The sequence below is a fragment of the Cucurbita moschata genome, unplaced genomic scaffold (assembly GCF_002738365.1).
Source record: "Cucurbita moschata cultivar Rifu unplaced genomic scaffold, Cmos_1.0 Cmo_Scf00043, whole genome shotgun sequence".
NCBI classification, from domain to species: Eukaryota; Viridiplantae; Streptophyta; class Magnoliopsida; order Cucurbitales; family Cucurbitaceae; genus Cucurbita; species Cucurbita moschata.
The window spans coordinates 738,212-754,209 of record NW_019268559.1 but is presented as its reverse complement, the minus strand read 5'-3'; the positions used below and the strand labels follow the sequence as shown (position 1 = coordinate 754,209).

The following is a 15,998-nucleotide window of genomic DNA, read 5'->3' as shown; positions in this document are numbered from 1 at the left end:
AAAAAAAAAAAAAAAAAAAAAAAAAAGAGAAGAAAAAAGGAGAAACAAGAAGCGCTGGTGTTGAAGAGGATGGTGCCTATTTTTCCATAGTATATTATATTTATGCATGATGCAAACATCTATTAACATGCCATGTTTATTATTCATATTTTATCTGCAATGCTGTTTTAGTTTAGTAAAATTTCTTTCAGAAAGACTGGAAGAAAATATTGCCAAGATTTTAGGTGTCCCAAGTTAAATTCAAGAGGAAAATTTCTCTATACGACCATTGTGTATTAGCTGCTATTTCCAGTGTGACACAGCTAATCTTGGTGCAGATGTCCCGATGGGAAAGAAGTACCTGCTTATAACTTTCTATTGCTATTTCAGGAAAATGGTGTTCCAGCTGAAGGGATGTTTTTGATACCTATGCTTCGCTTCTATGAAGAGAAGAGATATTTCTTGATTTCTTTGGATTGCATGATTTAGCATATTGATAGATAATGATCGCTGTCTTTTATGCTATATGAAGTTTTCTGGTTTCTCTGCAGGTCTTTTGAAGGGCAGTTCTAAATTTCTTCATATGGGAAAATGCTAGGTATGTCCATAATCCTTTCCTTCCTCAGAATACTTGAAAGGAAGTTCTCTTGATTCTCTAATCTTCTGAATCTCAATCCATTGTAGTAATTGTTATCAACGATCTTTAGGAATTAGTGTAGTATCCCGTTGCCACGGCTCACTTTGTAATAACGTTCTCTTCCTCTCAGAACCTAGAAAGCTTCCTAGTTTTTCTTTAATGTGATAGATTAAGCCATTTGTATGTATTGCTTCCTTGTGTCGAAAAGGCTCGATGAAAAAATGTAACTTGTTAGACCTTTTACAATCATTCTAATGTTGAAATGCTAATTTTGATGGATGAACTGAACTGCATTTTCTGTGGATTTATTGAAAGTTCAATCACTGTAAGCTGCAGCAATATACAAGAGATTGCAAATATCTTTCATCTTGTTGTCCTGTTTTTATACATTTATTTTTTGCTTAATGTTAGCTTGTTTGGCTATGTAAACCAACAGCCTCTGTTGAAATTATCCTCTCCTCTTCCTCATGATGGCTTTATACTGTAAAGCATAGAAATCTTGGTAATTCAGGGTCGACATGTCGAATTATATGGAGTTGATGTCGATATTTTACTAGTGTTAAGAGTTCAAATATTGAAAGAAAGGTCCAGTAAATAACGTGGCCCAGAAAGGCCCGAGTTTTGAATTTCAGCCTCAATTCAACGGCCCAACGGAGGACTCCGTCACTAGAATATTTTTTTAAAAATAAATTTCATTTTGAATTATTCGGATTAATCATCCAATTACTTATTTTTATATTTTTAAAGTCTTAAATATTTTTTCCTCCAATAATAAAAGACAGTTTTTTTTTTTTGTTTTATAAATAAATTGTTTAATTGTTAGTGTCAGATTTTGCTCTGTCAGCAATGATGTTTAGCCTCAAAGAAAAAAACTGAATATGACCATTAATTTGCCGTTTAAGTTTACTTCCAATTGAGTGGATTGTATTGTATTACCGTTAATTAATAATAATAATTATTGTAATTATATAACTTTTTCGTAATTATATAATTATATTTTTATGTTAAATATCAATTATTCTAATCTCAAAATGGATTTTTGTTTCTACTTGATTGGATTTTTGTTTCGACTTAATTTTACATTTATTTATGTTCCAAAAAAGGAAAGAGAGAGAAAAAAAATACCATTTTTGGTTTTCATTTGAATATTTGTATTTCTAAACATCTACTTTTAATGTTAATTTTGTCTTTAAAATATTTCGACTATTAATCTTTATTATATGATAAATATTTCAAATATGTTTATTTTTATTGCCTAAAAGTATTAATGAGTAATAGAAATTATATAGAGATGAAAATAATATTTTAATTTTATTTATTTGAAGAGAGAGAAAAAGAGAATAGTGAGAGGGAAAGGGTTTTCGATGCGTAACAAAAAGCAGAACGAGAGTCGAGAGAGATAGAGAAAGAGAGTCGTATACAGTGCTTTGACAAACATATCTTCTTATTGACACGGCGGAACCCTAGCGGGAGACGGACTAAGAGCAGCCCTTTTGAAACGCTTCTCAGATCTGAACCTCCGGCCGGCGAGGGAGAGAGGTATCCAAAACATAGTCAAACAGTATGGGTGCTAAAGGAGGAGGCAAAAGCACCAATGGAACGTCTGGAATTCCGGCAGAGTGGCGGAAGATGGTCCAGAGCTTAAAAGAGATTGTAGGTAACTGTACCGACCAGGAGATCTACGCTACCCTAAGGGAATGTAATATGGATCCTGATGAAGCCGTTAATCGTCTTCTCACGCAAGGTCTGTTTTCTAATTCCATGTCGATGGCTTTCTCTTTTTTTCTTGAGTCGAGAAGGTTAATCGTTCTTTTGTTTTAGCTGCTGGGTTTTGCTGCAAGAACCCTAGGTCGTTAAACCAAAGCTCGTACTTCATTATATAGATGTTCTATTTAATGACTTACTAGTCGCCTAACTTTGTCATCGATCGTTGCGGAGTTTTTTCACCTTCTTTTTTGTTTTCAGTTTTAAAGTTGAAGGTTTTATTTTTTACTGCAATCGTTGGTCAAGTGGGACTAGAAAGAATACCTAGTTTACTAGGTAGTTCCGTTTTAGCACCGCTGTCGTCAAGCCTGGGAAACGTTTCACCTTGTGTCCTACCTTGTCCTTTATACATCGTGCTTGATGGTTCATGTTTTTGTTGTTTTAAACCTTGCTAACTTCTGTGTTCGTTCTTCTATTACCCATTAGAGCCATTTATGCCGTTGGAGATATTAAATACATGTTATAGAATGAATTATCTGCTAGGACATTTTTGGTTGTGTGATGTGTTAGAGTCACATTCTGTGGGACTCTGAAGGCTCGAAGATTATATTAATTTTATTCTATCGCTGTGTAGACCCTTTTCATGAGGTGAAGAGCAAACGAGAAAAGAAAAAAGAGGTGCGTATGTGAGAGGATTTCAGATGTTTGTTCTAAAAGTTTTTATCATGTCGTCCATCATTGCATTTTTTGTTGGTTTAGCTGGCTCTAGTCACTAAATTGTCTTGTTCAAAATATAATCATCCTCTGATCGTTTTCTCGACTGTTTACCCCATTTCTCTTTCCCTTGCCTCTTCAGAATAAGGATCCAATTGATTCCAGATCTCGTGGTCCTAGCATCCCTCCCAACCGTATGAATAAGGGCAGTACAGATCGTTATGCCGGTCGTGGTATGTGAGTGATATGATGCTATGGAGATTAAACTTCACATATTTTTCACTCAAGGTTGACCAAATTTCATTGTTTTTCTAGAAACTGGTGTGTTGCACAGTAAACCTGTGTACAAAAAAGAAATTGGAGATCATGCTGGTTCGTCTTCTGCATCTGGACAATCTGGAAGCCACTCATACTACCAATTTCCATCTCACAGGTTAAACGTTATGAGCTTGTGTTTAATTTGTCAATGGTGAATTACTGAGTACTGTGCAATGCAATACCATAGTTGAACGTTATTCATAGATAGATGGACTCTTTGCTTGTTATGTTTCAAACAAGTATACAATTAGTTTCAAATCAGTGAAGGGATCTGTAGTAGCCCTTTGCTGGATTTTTTACTTTCTTCATTTCTCGTACTTCACCATGTTTTTTCATATGCAACGCTTAATGTAGACTAATAGGAAATAAGTTTGAATTTTGTGTCTGAATTTCAGTCTACAAAGAAAAGGAAAAAGTATTACATTGCTGTATGCTAAATGCAGGCTACTAGCAACTCATGAAATATGATATCTGTCCCAAAATAGTAAGTGAGCATTTATTGTCCTTCTTGATGCGACTAAATGTAGATTATTTTTAGGCCTTAGGCTGAAGACTCCCAAATGGGTATGAATTCTGGCCCTCTTTGGGTTGGTGACTCATGTTTTAAGTATTTAGGTTTCTGACTTTTGGATAGTTTTAGCAGTCACAATAGAAATTGTTACGTTCTGGACATGTTTCCTTCAATCATCATAACAAGGTTTATATTGTATAGTGGATCCAGTTTCTTTTTTAGATAGTTTTTGTTTTTCCCACCCCTGCGTAAAGGGCATGTTTCTAAAGATCTCTAAGCATTTTTTGGAAGATGTTTGAATTACGAGTTAGGCTTGTGGGCCTGTGTAACTTAGGATTAAATAGGTGAGTTTTCATAGTTAAGATTACTTAGCCCAAGGTGCAATTTCATCAGTATATTTGCTAAATAAACCCAAATTACATAATTCCAGGCTTGTAAAACCTATCTCTTATGCTAGGTTTTTATGGAAATGAAATTTTATTTGTTTTGTGTTATCTATTTTCAGGTATGATGTGGAAATAAATAAAATGATGACTGGCACAGGATGATTTTTCATAATTTTCAATTAAAAATATTATTTAACAATTATAAAAATGTTATTTAACAATTTACTTACAAACATGAGAGGTGTATGCATTTATGCTTGTTTGGGTGCTAAAACTATACAAGATCTATTTACCCCAGTTGAAACTTTTGTGCATTGTTGGATTATATATTTGGTTTTAAAGAATATCTTAGATGAACCGAAACTGGTCTTATATACCCTTAATCACTATTACAGCAACAATGCGGCTACAGAAAATAAGTTAGCAGGATTAGGTGTAGGAGATGGAGCAATCTCATCCTCACAGTCCACTTTTGGCTATCAATCTACCTGGATGGGTGCTCAAGGCCAAGTATCGATGGCTGACATTGTCAAGATGGGAAAACCTCAGGGAAAGAGTTCCTCAGTGCAAAACACTTCCCTTCAAGGTGCTAGTTCTCTTAACAGTATACCATTTCAGTCTGCGCCATCACACCAGAATTTTCATTCAGCACAGCATCAGGCTTCCACAGTTTCAGAAGTTCACTCTGGACCAGGTATTGTGAGTCAGCAGACATCACTCGATGATGAATGGCCCTCAATTGAGCCTCCTCAACCTGTTAGTATCTCTAGTACCATAGAGTCGCCTGCAGTCTTGGAGTTGCATTCAAATCCAGCCAACGTATCATTGGATGCTGCTAGTCAGCATATACATCAAGACAAGGTTCAGGTGGTTGAAGGTGGTTCCGTTGACCCAATTGATGCAAACCATGCTGCTCATGCTTCTATATTGGGTAGAAATATCCAAGAAGATAACTCTGGGGGTACCTCTGTGTCAGATAATAACTTATATGAGGATATGAGCTCCTATTTGCCTCACAGGCATGCTATTGAACATGATGAAGGTTATTTTCCTTCTCCTAGTCTTTTTTTTTTTTTTTTTTTTTTACTATCAAATTGTCTTCATTAAATTAGTTTTGAATTCCATGAGTAAATATGAGGCGTTTTATTGATGTTCTTTGTTTTTATTCTTGGAAATGATTTAAAATTTAAATCGGCAGATGTTAAGAGTGGTGGTTTTATCTGCCAATTTTTTCTTTCCCTTTATTTCTAAATTGCTCTCAATTTTAAACTCCGTTTTTTGTGAGAGAAGTGTGTTAAATCCCATTTTCTTATTAAAGAAATGTTTCTTGAAGGTAGTTTCTTGTAAACTTCTTTATGAATCCTATAGAGTTTCTATAAACCACATCATCTCAAGGTTCAATTTACGGTCTCTCTCCCTTCAAAATGAGATGGTTTATATGTGAAACAGCTATCATGCAATCTTGAAATTCAATTTGGTTAGAGTATCTCATTTAAGGTTTATTTCTTCTTTTGATCTTAAAAGAAATTGAATTTTGTTCTCTTTCGTCTTATCAAGCGCTATTGTGCAATAAAGCAGATTCACTCTGGATTGAGGCGTGTCAATTCATATAATTTAAGCTTCTCATGTTCCGCCTTGGTATTCCATTGTAATTTAGGTCTTATTTGTCTAGCGGAAAAAAGTTAGTTTCTGTATGTTGGAATTTTGGTTATGTTGAAACTTTTGAGGTTTTTGATGGGATGTTGCTCACTGAATGTGATATATATATATATATATATATATTAAGGGCTATTAGTTTTATAGATGGGATGTTATTAGGTTTTCTGGAATATAGTTCATTGCAATGTATTTTTATTTTCATTTTCCCTTTGGGTGGAGAAATCCTTTTTGCAAGTGTTCTTGATTTAAAGAAGAAAAAAAATTCAATGATGACATCTGACTATATATTTTCTGCCCTTGAAACTGTTGTAGAATAAAAAGAGATTTAATGTCAAACTACAGCATCTCTGATCTATGCATCGATTTGTTTACAGGAGTTTTGTGATTTAGTTAACTATTCTTCTGTTTGATCTGTGTTAAGTATTCTAGTCCATCCCTTGATACTTTTCATTTCTTGTTTTTTGTTTCCTAATAATGGTAGCCGTTTAGGGTTTAGCTTTCTTACAAATTAGACCAACTTATAGTTCTTCATTACTTTTTCCAGCTGAAGATGGCGGTTCATCATTGTCTGCAAATTTTCAGCAATTGAGCATACAGGAGGACCAGGGCTCACCACCTGAAGAGGATAATCCTTCTGTAGTAATTCCACATCACCTCCAGCTTCACACCCCAGATTGCTTTCATTTGAGCTTTGGAAGTTTTGGATCTGGGACTAATGCTACCTTTTCTGGTTCTGCGGGTTTTTCAAATGAACCTCAGAATAGTAATGTAGAGGAGATTTCTGTGCCAGCTGACGTCTCTTCAGTTGGTCACTCCGAGGCTAGGTATCTTTTCCCAGAAACTATTGTTATTCTAAATAAAGCATAGGTGATGGGATATATATACAACATGATAAAATTATGGTGATGAAATTTTCTAATGAAGGAAAACTAGGATCATGGATTTGATATTTATATGATTACTTTTATTCATTCTAATGAATTTCACATGAAGAGTATGTTTTAGTTTATGATATTTTCATATGAAAGACAATTTAACACTATTTCTAGTGTTGAGGAAACTATTAACTTGGTTCTGATGTATTGTTTACATTTTTCTTTAAATGATTTAACGGCTTAAATTAAATTGTTCTCTTCTCTTTTATTGGCAATAATTTCATTAGCGTACTTGCAGAAATTCTGAGTATTACGAGGATGGTGGTACTAACTCAGATGGGAACCTAATTCATAGAACTAGTGCTAGTGGTGGATATTTCGAAACTCCTGCTACTCAAGCAGAGGTTAAGCAGGAAAGCTCTGAAAGTACTCAGGCTAGTCTATATGCATTTCCATCCTCTTCTCCAGCATTTAGTTATGAGAACAACCAACCATCAGAAATTCCATTTATACAGAATAGTTCAGAAATGCAGAACCTTGAGAGAGCGATGGTAATGTCAAATATTTAATTTTCTATGGATCTGTTGTACATGTTTTTGAAGTTGGGGCATTTGAATCTGTTCTATTTTGCCCGTGGGTGAATTTTTCTTGAAGAATTGTAGTGGCTTGTTTGGAGAAATGATTATAGAACAGTTTTGTGTTTTCTTGTTTTTGGAACCGTTTTCAAGGTTTATACACACATACATACATATAAAGAAACCAGCTATCCTTGTTAAACATGAAAGAAACTGGTCTTAAAGAAGGGTTATCAGAAGGCTTATAGACGTGCATTGTTGGCGTACTTCAGTTACTGGGCAGCACGCAATCACCAACAATTGCTTTTTTCCATAAATGCTTATGGCGGTTAATACGTTCTAGTATCCTCTATGATTTTCAGTAGCTTTATAACTCTGAACGAGAAATGTCTACGTTACTTTTAGCTGTATTTAAATATAGCATTATTGTGGGCACTGATCAATGCTATTACTGCCTTTTTGTTTTTATTTCTGTTTTTGTTCATGTGTAAGTGTCTGTTTGGTAGGATGCCTTCTCATTCTGAAGTATTTTCTCTATTTTTGGCAGCTAGCATACACAAATAATTTATCCAACAATATGTTGTTGGCTTCCACATCTCAGACAGTGAGGGAGGATCCTCCATATTCACCTTTTCCAGACACGCAATCAGTGCCGAAGTACAGCAATGTTGCTTCTTCGATAACTGGCCCCTCCATGGCCATGCCAGAGGTGCGTTCTTTTGCAATCAATTCATACCCTCAATTTACCACATTGTTGAGAGATCGGATACCAGTCGCATGACCCCATCCAATACAACTTCATATTGCTTCTGTTTGTGAAGATACTAATTAAGAATGAAATATAATTTTGAATTGTTAACTTTGTTTGCATCAAATAATATTTGATTATATTGCATCTGCGGCTTGACTTCTTTTGATACAAATTCATAGTGCTTATGTCTGTGAAGATAGTAATTAAGAATGTAATATAATCTTGAATTGATAACTTCATTTTTCATTAAATAATATTGATGATTTTTTTTTTTTTTTTTTAATCCTTGAAGTTGCTTACTTTTGTTCTCCACTTGCCTTTTGATTTTCTACCCAATTTCTCGCTTGGTAGCTGAATATTCTTAGTACCCAATTTGGAACTGGTGACTTCTGTGAGATGGGGGGATTTTTAGGTGGATCTTAATTTACTATGGAACTGTGCAATAAATATTTCTGTTGATTTTCTTTTGAAAAATTCAGTTAGAGATTTTATGTCAGTTTTACCATCCAGACCAGTTTTTTTATGCAACCTAATGTTTTTTTTCCTCCGAGGAACCAAACTAAAAAAGCATGGAGCTGTACAAAATGGGGCTTGAATCCACACCTCAAAGACCTAACGGGTAATTAGAGAGTCCTTGAAGGTTGACACCCAAATAGAAACATGAAACCTAGCCAATGGCCAAACTTTGTCCCAAAATTCTTTGTTTCCTTCCAAGCCATAGACCCCAAAAGATTGCATTCCATCAGCGTGCCACATAATTCCTGGTGGATGTACAAGGACCTCCTTCACCATAGAGATGTGCTTCTTGCTTTTTGTCAAACAACTGAAAAAACAATCACAGATAGAGCGAGCAAGCTGATAGCCCAAAGGATCTAGTTTCTCAAATGTTCTCATATATATAATGTTTCACCATAAAGGACAAATGCTTGAAAATGTGGTACGGTGTATTCATCCTCCAAAGAGGAGGGACCACACAAAGAAAGACATCTAGAGGAGGACGGACCATATCAAAGATGGAAGCATGAGCTACATGATTACCCCGATGGAAATATTAGGGACTCATGCGGAAGAATGTCTTCCCCAAGATAAGTAAAAAAAAAAAATCCCTAGCAAGGAAAGAAGATTCACGACATTTTTCATTTCCCTATTGGACAAAGAATGAAAAGATCCAGAGAAAATAGGGAAGATGTGCCCCAAGAAGGAATTATAGATATGACTTCCCATCATTGTCATCATCTATGAGATGGCCTTATTAGTGTAATTGATGAGAGAATACTTAAGTTTGTACTATTTCTGATGTGGGCAATTTTTTGAAAGACACTGCATTACACTCCCCAATTTCTTTGATCAGTTCCAACCCAAGTTCTTTACGCACACGAATAATTCCTTGTACTAGTATGCTTTGATAAATGATTGCCTACTATTTTGAACTGTGAATAGTATCACTTTAGTATCTATAATTAAATGAATAAATAGTCATGACCTTGTACACCTTGTATCAAGGAGTTGCATTATCTAATCCCGGGACAAATATGGTATTTTAAATACCAATAGGGAAGAATCATTCCCTTGTATAGATTCATAACTTTCTCCGATCATCTTTTTGTTAAATTTTCAGGTTCTAAGAACAAGTAGCATTTCTACTTCTCAGCCTACTCCACAGTCTAATGTTGCAGCAGGACCGGCCCTTCCACAACACCTTGCTGTTCATCCTTATTCTCAGCCCACACTTCCTGTGGGTCATTATACTAATATGATTAGCTACCCTTTCTTGCCACAGAGCTACACATATATGCCTTCTGGTTTCCAACAAGCATTTGCAGGTAACAGTACATACCATCAAGCTTTGGCAGCAGTACTTCCACAGTACAAAAATAGCATTTCTGTTAGCAGTTTGCCTCAGTCTGCTGCAATTGCTTCTGGTTACGGTTTTGGAAGTTCAATTAGCATTCCTGGAGGAAATTTCCCGCTGAATCCTCCCACAGCACCAGCAGGTTCATCCATTGGCTATGAAGATGCTATAAGTTCACAGTACAAAGAGAGCAATCATTTACTTTCCCTCCAGCAGGTAACTTTTTGAACTGTTTAAGCAGTCTAGACGATGCTGTATCATACTATATAGCAGTAAGTTTACATGGTTTTTTTTTTTTTTTTTTTTTTTTTTTTTTTTTTTTTTGACAATCTATAGCAGAATGAAAACCCGGCGATGTGGATTCATGGGCCTGGTTCGCGAACAATGTCTGCTGTTCCCGCTAGTGCATATTACAACCTCCAAGGGCAGAATCAACAATCTAGTGGATTCCGGCAAGGTCAACAGCCTTCACAACAATTTGGGGCACTGGGATACCCGAACTTCTACCATTCCCAGGCGGGTATGTCACTGGATGGCCAACAGCAAACACTCAGGGATGCATCTCTGGGAGGATCTCAAGGTCAACAGCCCAAGCAGTCGCAACAGATATGGCAAAACAGCTACTAATAGGCTGAGCGTGTCGTAGTAGTGGTCAATCAGAGGTGCTCTTATGATCTGGCATTAATTAATTAATGGAATGTTATTAATTTGTCTGAAGAGATCGACTGGCCACTCCCCTGTGCCACGAGGTTGTATTTTACACAATATCATTGTCTGCTTATGTTTTAACGAGGTCTGCTAATTTGGATTAGTGAACCACTCTTTTGAGCTCCTTTCTCTCCTAGTTATATGGTATGAAGAAGCATTGTTTTTCCGCAGTTTTAACCTAGTTTCACATTAATTTAAAGCTTTTACAGGGGGTTTACTGTTTAGTATTGACAAGGCTCATTTGGCTTATATAGTGAAACCATTATGTTTATGCTTCATCATGATGGTTGAAAGACCCCTTTAAACAAGTACAGTTTTACCTTTGTACCGAATCCTTAGTTCTCCGTTTGTTGTGTTTATCATTTGGTCTTTTGGGAGTGAAATCATTTGCTGTGTCACAATCGCACTTTTAATGGCAGCGGACTTGTGATTGTGCGGCACTCACTTTTCAACGACAAGTGAGCTAAGCCAATTCGTTCTTGCGTTGCCTACGGCCAAGCGCTCGAGCCTCTAGCCTTGGTTTTAAGAGAAGGTTTTAGAAAGCGAGAGCAGAGAGATTTTCGAAAGATACGTTATATAAGCAAGTAAGAGAGAAATAACAACAACTTACTGTATATAATATAACCTTGAGAAGGAGATATGTTTATCCTTTGGTCTTTTGGGAGTGAAATCATTTGCCTTGGCGTAGTGCTTGTGTCATTTGTAATGTTATTTTTCTTACCTTGCTTGAAATGATAGGTTTGGAGAAGTGTTTTGTGGGGGTATAAGTTACTCTTTTTTTTTTTACATTTAGGACTCCACATTTTGGCGTCTTCTAATAAACTACCTAAGGTGCAGAAGTGGATTAGACATTTTACGCAAACACAACTTCGCTGGGAGCCTAAGTTATGCTACTTAATTTTTGCCCCATATTATACAGAAATGAATATAGAGAGACAAGGATTAATTACAACTCTACAAAGAAAGTTTACATCAAGAAAGGCCATCCTTGAGTAATGGATCCTCAAATCAAATCAATTAATGAACTATAATATACCTCCGACATCTAATTTTATCAAGTTTACACGAAACAATTCAATAAGCACCATTTATGGAAAAAGAAAGGTATGAAGTAAAGGTTCCAATAGCAGGAACTTCAAATTACGAGAGATTGTCTATGAAACTGAAAAAAGAAAAAAAAAAAATGCAACTCCAAGGTGATGGGAACGAACCACTCTTTGTGTCGTTTTAAACCACTAGTCGGATCAAAGGGTATTTTCTCCATGCTCCTCCCCCCATGAGCAAGCGTATACGTCATGTAAGAAGAGATTTCGTGAGATGTTCACGTGCAGTTGCCAGTGCTTGGCTAATTGTCTGTGCATAAGAATGAGTTGGTTTACATCCATTTGTCTTACCATTTCAATTCTCAACGTTAGAAATATCGCTTTGAGGAAAACCCAAACAGGAAAGAGGGTAATAATACCTGCTCAGACAAAGGAGCTGAAGAATCTATACTTTGAGTTGCAACTTTCCCAGCAATGACATTTCCATCGGTCTCAAGAACAATACTTCATAAATATAAAGCAGTTTAAACTAGCTCGCAAAACAACCAGTGCCATCACTAATTGAGTAACTTTAAAGACAAATGGAACATCAAACTAAAAGACTTGCAATGCACGTATCATGGATTTGCACTGCATCTAAATCTAGTGATATTGCCGTTCAATGAAATAAGATATCAAACGCAGTTGCATCCTATGACCCTCTCTTAAAGTTCTACTAAAGGGAGGGATAGAGAATCAAACTTCTGATCTTTAAGAGAGGTTACTAGTTAACTTAATTATCACTAACATAAAATATTTTCAAAAGTATATTTAGCACTAATAGGTATTCCCTTTCATTTTTCTTGCATAAAAATAATAGTAGGAGAAAATATGCTCGAACAAACGTTTTCCTTGAGTGCATTTAGGGAACCAATATTTAATCATTGGATGACAATGTGGAGGAAGAGGGTAAATTTGGTCAAGTAGAATGCTTAAATGAGAGCTTTGCTACAATAGTAATCATGATATTTGCAAATACCAAGATATACGAACAGAACTAGAACCAACGATAGATTCTTTCCTAACAAAAAAATGGTTTCCATATCAACGCAACCTTGGATGCAGTTCTTACTTCTATACACTTCCATCTTATTCAAGCAGCCAAGGACAAGAGATAACACACAAAACAATTGTTGGAACAGCTATACTAAATCTATTTCAGTACTATAATACTGTTTTAACTCATTGCTAGTTTGTAGCATACTCATCGAGTGAGGTTGTCCAACTCATTACTAGTTTGTGTGATGCTCATGGAGGGAAGTTGTGCCTCATGACAATGTTCTAGAACTTCCTTCCATATTCCATAAAACAACCATGATGACATCTTACTCAAATAAAACAACCTTGTAAGATATCTCCTAAACCGATTGTATCGAGTATACATATTTCATTCCGAATATATGTATTTAAATCTCTTACGTTTTAGATAAAATCAGGATTAAAAAACTATTCACAGTACATTTTTGACAAATATGCTTAAAAGCTCAAGAAAACTAAACAGAACAATAGGATTGATTAACTTTAAAAGCATGAAATAAGCTAAAAACATACCCTCCATCAACAATTTCATCAAGGCACAACAAAATAAGTTCCAAGTTTTCACGTGCTTCCTTCTTTTCCACGTGACCCCTGAAGTAGAAGCAACATACAGTAAATGTGAGCGTAAGTTCGCAGTGAAATACAGAAAATACAGCAGGGAAATTGATAACCAGTAAACAGTAATAAGTGTTATAAAGATAAGACCTCAGGAGAAGGCCAACAGCATCGAAGAATCCCTGAAGAACAGTCGCCAAAATGAGCTCATTCTCATATTCTCCACCAGTGACAAAAAAATGTAGGTCTTGCACAAACTTGTAAACAACAGTATTGCTTTCAAACATCGTTATCTCCGCTGCAGATAAACAATAAATAACAAGTTAACAGTATATAGAAGTATCAAACTTTTCTAAAACTACTTGGAGCATATTTCTTGTTTTATCTCAATGCTATCTTGGTTCTAAGAAGGTAATAGTTCCATGGAAACGTTAAGACGGTGAAAAGAGAGGCTAAAAAGCCATAAACAATGGATTACCTTCATTTCGAGCATTGCTCTTTTGAGTTTTGCTAAATAAAGATTTCTCAAAAGATTCCCTTGCATTATTTGTTGGCCACTCATCTGAGTAATACTTGACGGCCACACGTTTCCCGTCAGAATCCAACAGGAGAATATTTTTTATTGAAGGACAGGAATCCTACATCAAATCCACGTACAGAGCAAAGAATCATCACATGAAAATCCGTAGTATTTGTAGTAATACTACAGGTATGCATATCAGCGATTCAGCATCATAGTGGTTTTATAGCAGTGGCCTAGACGTCCGATGGATGATCTTGACGAAGAAACAAGCAAGAATTATGGATTTGTTATGAGTGACTCAGGCTGCACCAGCAACAGTGAGGTACCGCTCTAACATAAGAAAATTCTAATCGTTCATCATGATTCAAAACCCAAGCCGACAGAATAACTTTTGCAAGCTTATATCTAATTTCATTCATCTTCTCATATGGAATTCAAAAGTTTACCCTGGCAAACCACGATAGGAAGAAACATAACAGTGTTCATTTGAGGGAGAGAAAAAAATTGGCGATCTTCCTGCTAATAACATCCTGAACATCGGATCATTCTACCTCCAAAACCAAATATTAGCGCCCAGATGAATGTGTGTGCATGAATTAGTTTGATCCGATCAGAGATTCTAAGCGATTCAATTATAATCACAATCTCAAAAGTATACACTATCGAATCAAGCATTATGAGAGATAAAGAGAACAGCATTGGAAGAAATGGGTTCAAATCGGTGACAAACACACGTGAAGATCGTAGTATCAAATTAAATCAACGCCTATAACGAGCTCAAGTGCAAGATTATCAATCACAGAGGGGAAATCAAATACGGAAAAAGTGAAGGGTAGAATTTACCATTGTTTACAGTTGTGTGTAAATTGCAAACGAATTGAAGAGATGGAGAAATGGGTTGAGGTTTGTGTTTATGAGGCGGATTTTGAAGCCCCCAGACCTGTCCACCATTGGATCTCTATAAAGCATTAACAAACGCTTCAGATTGAATTCGGATCTTGATTTTTGGTTGTGTAATTACATAAAAACTAAATTGAAAAAATTAAAATAAATTTTTATTTTAAAATCTCATTCAGCTCAATCTCTTATTTTTGGGGAATTATAAAAGAGATTTGGTATCAAATTATCAATTTGTCGAATATAAAAAATTCATAAAATTTTATTGGCATAATCGACCTTCTCACTCACACTCAACTACTCATTCCACTGATTGCGACAATCTATTAGGAGCGGGTGCATGCATGATCGCCCTCCTCACTCTCACACGACCAGACAGCTTCATTATAAGTGGGTGCACGCCCATTTTTTTACCGTGCGTCGTGAGCGTGAAATTAAGCCCCATATATATTTTTCGCCCCGGCTTTGGCTTCGTCGGACCTTAGGCGAGGTTTGTCTTCGCCAATAGAAGATCGCTGGTGCGGAATCCAAGCTTGTTCAACTACACATGCTGTCTGCGCATGCATGTTCAATCGCTTTCGCCCCGGCTTTGGCTTCGTCAAACCTTAGGCGAGGTTTGTCTTCGCCAATTGAAGATCGCTGGTGCGGAATCCAAGCTTGTTCAACCACACATGCTGTCTGCGCATGCACGTTCAATCGCCTGTGACACATCCGACTTGCCTCTACACTAGGCCAAGTCATTCGGCTCGACCTTGCCTCTGCTCGGACCAAGGTCTCTCAATGCGACGTTCTATCTCATCTTGTCATCTCAATCCCACTGCCTGCGCATGCATGTTCAATCGTCTGCGACACATCCGACCTGCCTCTACACTAGGCCAAGTCATTCGGCTCGACATTGCTCCTGCTCGGGCCAAGGTCTCTCAATGCGACATTGTATCTCATCTTGTCATCTCGATCCCACTTCGCGTGGTGGTGTGTTGGATGATGCATCGTCCTCCTCGACCGCATCATGACACTCTTCTATATTGGCTCGCCTGTGGCCAGATGGGCGTCTCTTGAGGGACGCCGCTTTGCTTGTCATGACGTGAGGGTCACAACCTACTCTCTTCATAGTATGGTTGTGACACCACGCTCACATGACTACTCACTCCCGTAATTGTGACATTAGAAGTGGGTTCATGCAATAGTAGCGACTACTATGACAAAAAAAAAAAAAAAAAAAAAAAATCTTCAT

At 36.5% G+C, this 15,998-nt stretch overlaps 3 protein-coding genes across 6 annotated transcripts in view; 2 read left to right on the top strand and 1 right to left on the bottom strand.

Moving 5' to 3' along the window:
- LOC111433601 overlaps positions 1-899 on the top strand; it is an 8,447-nt gene extending 7,548 nt beyond the window's left edge. For 2 of the 3 annotated variants that reach the window (XM_023070687.1, XM_023070688.1), the window contains exon 8: positions 318-899. In XM_023070687.1, the coding sequence (XP_022926455.1) occupies positions 318-403 (86 nt within the window). In that variant the 3' untranslated portion in view covers positions 404-899. The remainder of the gene's footprint in view (positions 1-317) is intronic. The other variant, XM_023070690.1, reaches the window with a different exon arrangement.
- Positions 900-1,941: 1,042 nt separating this feature from the next.
- Positions 1,942-10,938, top strand: LOC111433594. 2 transcript variants are annotated; one of them, XM_023070675.1, is made up of 10 exons: positions 1,942-2,360; positions 2,955-2,998; positions 3,177-3,267; positions 3,350-3,467; positions 4,645-5,291; positions 6,453-6,732; positions 7,082-7,334; positions 7,906-8,067; positions 9,728-10,177; positions 10,301-10,938. In XM_023070675.1, the coding sequence occupies exons 1-10, from the start codon at positions 2,180-2,182 to the stop codon at positions 10,586-10,588; spliced, it is 2,514 nt and encodes an 837-aa protein (XP_022926443.1). In that variant the 5' UTR covers positions 1,942-2,179; the 3' UTR covers positions 10,589-10,938. The 2 variants fall into 2 exon arrangements, with proteins under 2 accessions (XP_022926443.1, XP_022926442.1); XM_023070674.1 differs by having other exon boundaries at positions 10,298-10,938.
- Positions 10,939-11,635: 697 nt separating this feature from the next.
- LOC111433595 (coatomer subunit zeta-2-like) lies at positions 11,636-14,817 on the bottom strand. The gene is made up of 6 exons (XM_023070677.1): positions 14,711-14,817; positions 13,823-13,982; positions 13,495-13,642; positions 13,303-13,380; positions 12,132-12,216; positions 11,636-12,022 (listed from the first exon to the last, which is right to left on the bottom strand). The coding sequence occupies exons 1-6, from the start codon at positions 14,711-14,713 to the stop codon at positions 11,963-11,965; spliced, it is 534 nt and encodes a 177-aa protein (XP_022926445.1). The 5' UTR covers positions 14,714-14,817; the 3' UTR covers positions 11,636-11,962.
- Between the last annotated feature and the right edge of the window lie 1,181 nt (positions 14,818-15,998).

Excerpts from the sequence above, each read along its gene's own strand:
- LOC111433594 (XM_023070674.1), top strand. The coding sequence starts at position 2,180 with ATGGGTGCTAAAGGAGGAGGCAAAAGCACCAATGGAACGTCTGGAATT. Across the intron at positions 2,361-2,954 it reads TAATCGTCTTCTCACGCAAG|ACCCTTTTCATGAGGTGAAG; the intron begins GTCTGTTTTCTA and ends ATCGCTGTGTAG. Across the intron at positions 6,733-7,081 it reads GTTGGTCACTCCGAGGCTAG|AAATTCTGAGTATTACGAGG; the intron begins GTATCTTTTCCC and ends GCGTACTTGCAG.
- LOC111433595 (XM_023070677.1), bottom strand. Across the intron at positions 13,381-13,494 it reads GCTGTTGGCCTTCTCCTGAG|GGGTCACGTGGAAAAGAAGG; the intron begins GTCTTATCTTTA and ends CTTCTACTTCAG. Across the intron at positions 12,023-12,131 it reads CAGCTCCTTTGTCTGAGCAG|ACAATTAGCCAAGCACTGGC; the intron begins GTATTATTACCC and ends TCTTATGCACAG.